The sequence below is a fragment of the Chrysochloris asiatica genome, unplaced genomic scaffold (genome assembly GCF_000296735.1).
Source record: "Chrysochloris asiatica unplaced genomic scaffold, ChrAsi1.0 scaffold00045, whole genome shotgun sequence".
Taxonomy (NCBI): domain Eukaryota; kingdom Metazoa; phylum Chordata; class Mammalia; order Afrosoricida; family Chrysochloridae; genus Chrysochloris; species Chrysochloris asiatica.
The window spans coordinates 17,125,448-17,135,904 of NW_006408563.1; the positions used below are offsets into that span (position 1 = coordinate 17,125,448).

Here is a 10,457-nt window from a genome sequence, read left to right on the forward strand (position 1 = left end):
ACTGTTCCCTCCTGACAATATGTCCAAAGTATGAGAGACAAAATTTAGCCATCTTGGCCTCCAAGGAGCACTCTGGCTGCACTCTGCACTCTGGTTTGCAATAACAAACACAATTCTACTTTCTTACAAACTGAATAGCTAGAACAGCTTTACCCCAGGAGTTAAAAAGTTCAACCCTGATGGGGGGACAAGCAAGTTTCATTCAGCTTTTATTATTGAAACGTGAAACTCAGAAATTTGTAGTCACTCATTAGGGTGAGCATCACTAACTTGATTCTTTCGTCAGGATCCCTTCATCACATCAGCCTTGTGTGCATGTACCTAGTGGTCCACATGAGCTTGAGTCACCCACACAGAGGCCATTTGTGGTTCAAAGTTACTAAAAGTAAAATCATTCACTATAAATCCATGGGCTTGTATTGTCTTTATAAAACTAAATCTGTGAAGAAGTCATCCCTGAGAGGAAGAAGGCTATGGGGAAAAGCTTTGTTATTTAGTTTGTTCTTGGTTTTGATCTGGTAGGGAAAAGGTAAGCATGAGAAAAGATTAATAAGGAGAAAGGCAAGACTAGGTATGGTACAGGCAGCTAGGATATTTTGTTTCCTGCAATGAGCTTGACATCTTTGCTCACTCAAAATGTCTGAAACATGAAATGGCTTATCTAGAAACCCTCACAAAAAGGGGGCATTAGAGTTACTTGTCCATTCATTTGTTCAATAGATATTTATCGCACACAGACACACACAAGCTATCATGCTATTTCCTGCCATCATGAAGCTTATATATGTGCTGTTTCTGGTCCTTACCTTTCCCAAATTTGAATGAACCTAGAGGAATATTGAAAAGTGATTTAAAAATAGAATTTAAATCTAATTTAAGAAATTATTGAGAAGGGATTTACAAATCTAAGATAAACATCACTAACTCTCAACCCTCCACCCTAACACCTTCACAAAAACATATGCTTACCAGGATTGACATTCCTTTCTAGATGATTCATGCCAGAGAAGTTCCTTTACAAACTCTGTGCAAATTTGTTCACAATTGAAGTTTGGAAATGCTTGTAACTTTCCAGAGAAGACCTAGTTTTTCAGATACTTATCACCTGTAAATTGCTCAGAGGAATTGCACATTGGTGAAATAACAGCCCAATTGGCAATGCTGTGTGTACATACAATTCCATGCTTGGATATGAGCAGGTATCCAGGCAGAGGAATTCTGGGAGCCTTCACAAATTCTGTGTGTTCTTCTCCATTACTCATCTTCCTGGAATAATAATATCCCTTGTTCCCTTAAAAACTTGGTATGCTTTCAAGTCTTATTAAGCATGAAGGCATAGCTCACAATGTGTTCTGTGAAAGATTTCTGAATTTGCAAGAAATTCAGATTCAGCAATGGACAGCAGCATTTACTTTATTGCTTGAATTAAATTTCTGTGTATTAAATATGGAGTACTAGGATGGTTCTTTAAGATTAGCACTGGACTGTTAACCACAAGGCTCCACAGAAACACTATACAAGGTTGCTATGAATCAGAACCAACTCGACAGCACTGAACAGCACATGAGTCTGAAAGTATTGCTACAAAATCATAGAAAGCTTTACTAAACAAGAATTGTTGTTGTTGTTAAGTGCCATGGAGTCGGTTCCGACTCATAGCGACCCTGCTCAGGGTTTCCGAGGCTGTAAATCTTTACGGGAGCAGAACGCCTCATCTTTCTCCCGCGGAACCGCTGGTAGTTTCGAACTGCTGACCTTGTGGTTCACAGCCCGATTCGTAACCACTACGCTACCAGAGCTCCATATCAAAATATAAATCTATGGTTTATCAACATATCCCAGGCTATTTGAAAATAGATGGTCTAGAGACACTTCTGAAGGTGGTGTTTCTATCTCTCTAACACTTCCCTGAAGAATTCTGCTCTCTGATTTATATCACATCAAAATGGTAGTTTTCACATTCTTGAGGGACTCAAATTGTGTTCCTGAAATCAAACAAATGTTCTGTGAGTTTGGGAACAAAAGAAAAAACCCTGCAAGGGCAAAGTCAGGATTGTTGGCTGGTAGAACTTCTAATAAATGTTTGTGATCATCCTGTGTTCTTTGAGAAAATGCATCAAGATTAACCCTTAGGCCTGGAACAACTAGAGCCAACAGAAGATACATCTTCAAAAAAAGGTCAGCAGGAAAAACCCCAAACAAAAATGGCAGTATGATTGGCTACTACAAGAAGAAGCAAGTTGTTCACTAGGAAGCCAGAAAGGCAAGCAATCAAGTCCCTTCAAGACACACCCCCCTCCAAGACTGAAACTCAAAGGGAACACATGAGCAGGCATGTAAGCTTGCTGGCAAACACAGTGGTCTACTAATGAGTGGAAGAGGGGGAAAGGCAGCAATGGCGAAGTGGGCTGAGTTCAACAGCATTCCATAGATACCCATTGACCTGGAGATGAGAGAGAGAAGAGGAAGAGCTGGTTGGTCCAAAGTGTGGTGAGACCTGGGGATATCTGAGCCCATGGACAAGGACCTAGCTACAGAGGGCTAGAGCTGAGAGTGAAGCATCCAGCTGATACGAAGTGAGAGGACATCCAAACTTGCAGATAGTACCCATTTGACCTAACTTCGATGGCTTGATAATCAGAACTTGACTAGCAGTGTTAACAGCAGTTTTAGATTAGTGGTCAAAGAAACCGAGGCCACTCGGAGAGGTGAAGCAGAGTTTCAGATTTTATTAAGCCAGCTGGCTCAGAGGAGCTAATTTCTCCAGACTCTGAGCCCTGAATGGAGGGCGACAGGGACCTGTATAGGGTCAGAGTCCGGGGAGGGGCCAGGCTGCATACCTATTAGAGAGCAGGGGAAAAGCCAGGGGGATTGGTCCCATTTGGTGACCTGATTAACATCTTAGCTTGCCTCCTGGGCAGAGAGGGTAGTGAATGCTTTTTACTTTTTCCTGTTCAACGAAAGATTAAAAAAACACACAATTTTTTGGTAAAGGAAATGAGGTTAAAATGCTACAATTTGAATGAACTTGACCTATACTCATGGATGTAGTAGCTCAATATACCATCTGAGAACAAAGGAGTCTTCATATCAAGTATCAATCCTATCCTCTCTGTGTACAGGGTAGATAGGGACCTGCAACTTAGACATTGGCTACCTAAAATGAGGGGGTGATAAAGACACAGAGTGACTGGCTGACAAGTTTAGTTGAAGAGTGTGTGGGGAAAGATAAGTCCTCACTGAATAGTTTTCATCTTGTCTATATTGGTCTTGTAAAAAGAGATGGGGATAAGATTCTTATGATTCAATAGTGAGTAATTATTATGACTATTTGTGGCTATCACAATTGTAAAGGTAGAAGTTTTGTAACAAAAATGGGGGAGTAGTTAATAGTACAGTCCAGAAACAGAGAACCCTAGGACCATCAAGGGAGAAGAGAACAAGCAGACTGTGGGACCCTATCCAGAGAAGCAGCAACACCAGAGATGGAGGCTGAGATGGGGACATGGAGAGAGGGAGCAGCTGAGGACTCTAGACTCATGGGAAGAGAGGGACTGAGAGCTGGCAGCCCAGAGGCAGACTTGCAGAATGTGCCCTTTGGTGGTGTACATTATTATATATGCCTGAGTGTTTTTTTTTTTAAAAAAGGATCTAAAATGAATAGAGAGAGAAATACTGAAATACTGTTAACTGATGGAATATGGAGGGGATTATAATCATTGCAACAAAACAAAGTGTAGTGTATGATTTGTTGAATGTAAAATTGAGGCTCTGCCCTGTAAACTTCCACTCAAATCACAATAAAAACTTTAAGAAAAAAACAATATTGTCCCTTGTTGTTGTTGTTGTTATGTGCCGTGGAGTCGGAACCGACTCATAGCGACCCTGTACAGGGTTTCCGAGGGTGTAAATCTTTACGGGAGTAGAAAGCCTCATCTTTCTCCCGCGGAGCAGCTGGTAGTTTCGAACTGCTGACCTTGCGGTTCACAGCCCGAGTCGTAACCACTACGCTACCAGGGCTCCTTAGGAGTCCATAAACAATCACCCGAACCTGAACTGTCCTCTCTGTCTTAACTTTAACTGGCTCAGCAGCTCCCTTCTGAAGCCACTGTTTTAATTGGTCTTTTCTTGAAGGCACTCTAATGAAACTAAGACAAGTGTCCTATTGTATTACTGAGAAAACTTGTCTGCACCCATCCACTGATCACAGAGACATGTTTAAACAAGTTTTGTTTGGAATAAACCTGTGCATGTATGAACTAGAATTTAGTAGCAATATGTTTTGACTCATTGTTGTATTTCAGAGGAGGAGAAAGTTCATTTGGCAGTTCACCCTTAGGAGACAGTGTATTCATAATGATGCTCTCATGTGCTTTTCTAGTTGTTTTTATCAAAGTGAATGTAGATATCTATCAAAGCAAATGTATATGAAATGGACAGACATATATGCATGTTAGTTTAAAATAGTCGTTTTGGAGCAGCTAATTTAGCATTTCACTACTTTAGCATGGGATTGAAAATTCAGCTTGATTGTTTTGTAAGCAAAGAAGAAAATTCAGTGTAGATAGCAGTTCAAGGAAATCCTAGGGACATGTTGAGGGGCCAAATGTTATAATAGTTGAATATGGGAGCTCTTTTCAGCTTACTTTCCCAAGGTGCATCTGTAATTATTCTTAGAAAGTCAAACAGGAGACAACATCAAATAGCTCCCATGTCCATGACTAACTGAAATCAAACAAATATTTTGACTCCCTCATTAAGAATAACGAAAATTTAAACAATTTTGTTCATTTAGTCTGCATACAACTTAGCTATTTTATTTTTCTGAAGAAGGATTCATCAGTTTCTCTGGATTCACCTATGAAAGTCTCAAAGTGAATATCACAAGTAAAACTAAGAACAAGAAACAGGAGAATTAATACAAAACAAGAAGAATGCACCGATGTCTCATCTCATTTTCTCTTCTGCTTTTCCTTCTTACGTCTATGCATGCTTCCTTTTGCTATTATGCTTTTCTGTTCTCATATCCAAGTACTCTGTGCTTAGAAAGCAAATTGATGTTGAACACATTTCAAAGTGTTATTGAACATCTTAATGAGACAACCAGAAGGATGATGAAGGAACAAGCAGCCACAAAGAATGCTTGAGGAGGGAGCATTTTAACATGATTTGTTAGGAAGATACAGGGATACTGGTTTGTTTAACCCAATTTTGGGTTTCACCTGGGTCACGAAAATCTGGAGTCATCATCCACTGATGCCAGGCATAGATCTTTTATCAGAAACAAGGAACAGCATGCTCATGGCTGTACATCAGTTGTACTGAGCAATGAAATTATTCCACCCCCACATCAAAGCCTGACCATACCAATTAGCCCCAACCCACAGAGTTCTGTTCATTCTTATACAAACTTCCAGAAAATGCTCAGGAATGTGATCAGAAAAGCAATGCAATAGAATTTAATCTGTTATTGGGTGTATGGCTTACGTCTTTTTCACAGAGCTTTTTTCTTTCTATTTTATTCCTTTCCTCCAGCTGGGTAAGTTCCTTCTTGATGATGTGGGGAACTTTATATAAATTACACTAACATCTCTATTCTTGAGTTGTTGACTTGAGGAACACAATCAGTGTTTTAAAACTAAAGAGTTAAAGTTTCTTCTTCACCCACTATATCTTGAATACTCATCAAAACAAAGAAAATCACTTTTTAATTCTGGTGTCAATATCCAGCTACAAAGCTGTCATGTAAATAACTTAGAATATTTTCTATCTAAAAGGTGTTATATATAAAAGTACCACCTTTGGTTCTCTACCAATGTTAATAAATACTTAAACTAAGTTGTCAAAGACTTCATTTTACTCAGATCAACCATCAACACTCATGGAAGCAGCTGTCAAGAAATCAAACAACATATTGCATTATGCAAGTCTGCTGCACAAGACCTTTTTTTAAAGTGTTCAAGTGCAAAGACGTCAGTTTGAGGACTAAGGTGCACCCAAGCCATGGTATTTTCAATAGCCACATATGCATGTAAAAGTTGGATAATGAAGAAAGAAAATTGTAGAAGAATTGCTACATTTGAGTTATTGTGTTGGAGCAGAATATTAAAAGTACCATGGACTGTCAAAAAACAAACAAAATCCGTGTTGGAAGAAGTACAGCCAGAATGCTCCTTAGATGCCAGAATGGCCAGACTTCATCTCTCATACTTCAGACATATTACCAGGAGGGGCCAGTCCCTGGAGAAGGACATCATGCTTGGAAAAGAGGAGGGTCAGCAAAACAGAGGAAGGCAGCTAACAAGATGCATTGGCATAGTGGCAGCACAGTGGGCTAAAGCGAAACAATGATTGTGAGGGTGCAGGACTGGGCAGTGTTTCCTTTTGTTGTCCATAAGATCACTATGATACTAACTCAACAGCACCTAAAACAACAAGCTAATGTAGCTAAAGTCTTGTTTCAAAACCCCACTGTATCTGAACTTTTGAAGAAAAGTTTAATATATTTCATTATTAACTCGAATTCTTCCAAATATATTGTCATCCTTTTCTAGGTTATTCCAATGATACAAGAATTTATAATCAACAAATTGGGACGCATATTCATTGAGCCACCTCCCTTTGATTTATCCAAGGCGTTTGGAGATAGTAACTGCTGTGCACCATTGATCTTTGTGCTCTCTCCTGGTGCAGATCCCATGGCTGCTCTCCTAAAATTTGCTGATGACCAGGTACCTTTAAATAGATGATGTTGTTATCCGATTTCATATAAGCACTGGATTGCTAACAGAAAGGTTGGCTGTTCAAACCCACCAGCCACTCCTCGGAACCCCTATGTAGGATTACTATGGATCCGAGCCAACTTGACACTTAACAACAACAATCAGGGTTGATGAAAAGATAAAAATTTAACACTAAACCCTTGAAAGGCTTGGGGTCCAGATGTTAACAGACTTCTAAGAAAATGATACTTACATAGCAGCCTTCTTATCCAAATTATAAAATCAGAAATTTAAATTGGGGAGGGACATTTGCTTTTCTTTGACTTTTTGGAGGGGCTGAATGGGTTGCATGACATTATTTGCACCAGTGTGTGACCTTGGGCTGACTTCATAAATTCCAGTCTGGACAGTGATCCCAAGGAGAACCTTCTCTTTTTCTGTCTCTTCTCTAGAGAGGCACCTTCCTTGACTTCTCAGGAAAAGTATCTATTACAGTCAAGAGATCAGGTTAAAATATATTCTAATATTTAAATTTGGGGGCTTAAGATTATTCAAATGAATTAACTATAAATTGTCTTGAATGATTCTTGTGCAATCTAGAACAAGAAACTAACATGGGTGATTGGGGTGGTGTCAAGTCAATTGATTCCCTCTTTTAATCAAAATAACATTTTGCAATATTACTATTGATGTTTCTAAGGTCCCCACCACAGTTTTTATTGCACACTTAATATACAGTATTGTTAACATTGCTAGACCTTGCTATACTCATTTTCTCTTTTAATTTTTAATATTCTTGTGAGGTCAACAGTGTTATCTCCATTTTAGAGATCAGGACTGTAATGCATAGAGAGGTTAAGTAGCTCCTCAGAGGTCACACAGCTAATAGGGTAAAATATTCTTCATCAATTTGTATTTGACCAAGACCAGTTTGTGCGTCTATTCATACTTTCCTTTTTGGCTTAGATTTTAGGAGTTGCTATATGACAGGCAGTCTTTTTGCTACTTTCTCATGTATAAATTATTTGTAATCTTTTTTTCTATCCCTCGTTTAGAGTTTTCTATTTGCGGTTATGATTGTTTTCTACATGAATTGACTTGCTTTTTATCTAAGTGTTTATAGGATTCTTAGGTAAGTAAGAGGTTTTTAGGGATGTGTATCAGGGTTGGAGTCCTGGTATGGTGCTGTGGGTTAATGTGCTGGACTGCAAAGTCGGTTTGAACCGAAAGGTCAGCAGTTCAAGCTCACCGGCTGCTCCTTGGAAACCCTATCCAGGGTCGCTATGGGTTGGAACCGACTCTACGGCATTTAGCAACAACAACAGGAACATCAGGGTTAGATCTGTGAGGGCTGCTATATGATTATATCTTAATTTATTTAAAGTCATTTCAGGTAATACTAATAATGACTTTTCTACAAATATGATTTTTAATAACATCTTTACTATTTTTCTACACAGGGATATGGAGGATCAAAACTTAGCTCTCTATCTCTTGGTCAAGGCCAAGGGCCCATAGCAATGAAGATGTTAGAAAAAGCTATCAAGGAAGGAACATGGGTTGTTCTTCAGAATTGCCACCTTGCCACCTCTTGGATGCCAACCCTTGAGAAAGTTTGTGAGGTAAAGTATCAAGTTTATTTTCCTGAGATTGTATTCCCCAAATGTAACTACCATCCAAATAACTCCACTCCTGCCCTCTAATTTGGAGAACTGCAGAATAATAACATGGGTAGATTGCAGGTGAGATGGGCTCATTTTAGGAATTCTATCTGCAAGAATCAAGTGCACGTTGCCAGATTATCTCTTAATAAATTTATGGATTTATCCAGTGATAGGGAAATACTCCTAATCCAGAAGAGCAGGTCTTAAAAGTAAGAGTAAACCACAGGGTAGACATAAACCAACTTAATTTTTACAGCAATGGACCAAAAGAGACAAAGGAGGTTGTTCAGGGTAAAATTCATGTGTCTGCTCTAAACCAAGAGACTTCAGAATGGAATTTTTGTTTTAATCGCCTCTCACCCACTTAGAAGTTACTCTCCACAATGCAGCCATCTCAAGCCTGATGGACAATCCTCCTGCCCTCCTTGTTGTAGTTCACAGTACTTCCCTATTTTGGCAGAAACCCCACGCAGCTCAACTGACTAAGCAGAAAATAAACATGGGTGATAGGGGTGGTGTCAATTCAGTTTTTCCCCTTTTAATCAAAATTACATTTTATGATATTACTACTGATATTTCTAAGGCCACCACCACACTTTTTATTGGGTACTTAATATACAATATTGTTTACATTGCTAGACCTTGTTATACTCTATACACTAGCCCCCTCCTCACTCATATCTCAGAGTTCCTCAGTCTACTAAATAACCAGCGTAATGACGTAACTTGGCTGCCTTCCAACGGAAACTTTAAGGAGATTTTATTCTTCTTTCTGCCACTTGACATCAATCTCCCACTGGAGTATAAGCATCATAAAGTCAGTGATTTTCCATTTTATTCTCTGCTTTATCTCCATCACTTTGAATTATCTCTGACCCCTAGGAAGCAATCAATAAATACTTATTGATTTAGTGACTAGATATTGCTTCACTGCTTAAAAGCTTTCCATGACGGAAAGATAAAGTTTAAACCCTAACATGGCTCACAATACTGCCATTTATGACCATACCTTTCAAGTTTCATCTCTGACCACTTTCCATTGTGACTTGTATGCTCTCGTCATTTGAACACCTTTCACTTTCCATGGCACGACACTCTTTCTCAAGAGTATAGGCCACCTTAGTAAATGCTAAGGAGCTCTGGTAGCGTAGTGGTCATGAGTCAGGCTGCCAAACTCAAGATCAGCAATTAGAAACTACCAGCATTTCCATGAGAGAAAGATAAGGCATTCTGCTCCCATAAAGATTTACAGACTTAGAAACCTCGTGCAGGGTCACTATGAGTCTAACCGACTCTATGGTACTTAACAACAACAGTAAATGCTATTTGTAGCTGTATTATTTGCTTTCCTTACATCTGCTTATCCTTCAGGCCTCATAGGTTACATATTTCTATCTATTTCTTAATGGTTCCTTTGACTCCAGACCATCTCCCATGACCTGTTGAACCATTTCACATATCCCCATGCTGGTGTCATATAAAAGGGAGGAGCTACCTCTCATGGATGAAGAACCTGGCTCAAAGTCCCAGGAGTCATGTTACTTATGTCACTGGGCAGCTAATAGTGCAGTGGGAGAGGATGGTGCCTTCATCCATTACTCCTATTGAAAAACATAAGCACCTATGTTGTTAGGTGCTATCGAGTCAGTACCGACCCACAGAGACTTTATTCAGAGCAGAATGAAACACTGCCTGATCGTGGGCCAACCTCAGTACTGGTGCCACACTTGAGTCCATCGATGCTGCCACTTGGCCAATCCATCTCGTTGGGGGTCTTGCTCTTTTTCTCTGACCCTCCACCTTACCAAACATGATATCCTTCTGCAGCAACTGGTCCCTCCTGACAACATGTCCGAAGTATGAGAGATGAAGTTTGGCTATCATGGCCTCTAAGGAGCACTATGGCTGCACTTCTTCCAAAATGGATCTATTGGTTCTTTGCCCGTGGCACTTTCAATATTCTCTTCCAAAACTCAAAGGCATCAATTCTTCAGTGGTCTTCCTTATTCACTGTCCAGCTTTCACATGCATATGAGGTTATTTGAAATACCATGGCTTGGGTCAGACACAC

At 39.6% G+C, this 10,457-nt stretch overlaps 1 protein-coding gene across 1 annotated transcript in view; it reads left to right on the forward strand.

Moving 5' to 3' along the window:
• Window positions 1–10,457, forward strand: part of DNAH7 (dynein, axonemal, heavy chain 7) — a 324,797-nt gene that overhangs the window by 256,329 nt on the left and 58,011 nt on the right. The window contains exons 55-56 of the mRNA XM_006862048.1: window positions 6,555–6,731; window positions 8,183–8,344. Coding sequence (XP_006862110.1) covers window positions 6,555–6,731; window positions 8,183–8,344 — 339 coding nt within the window. The remainder of the gene's footprint in view (window positions 1–6,554; window positions 6,732–8,182; window positions 8,345–10,457) is intronic.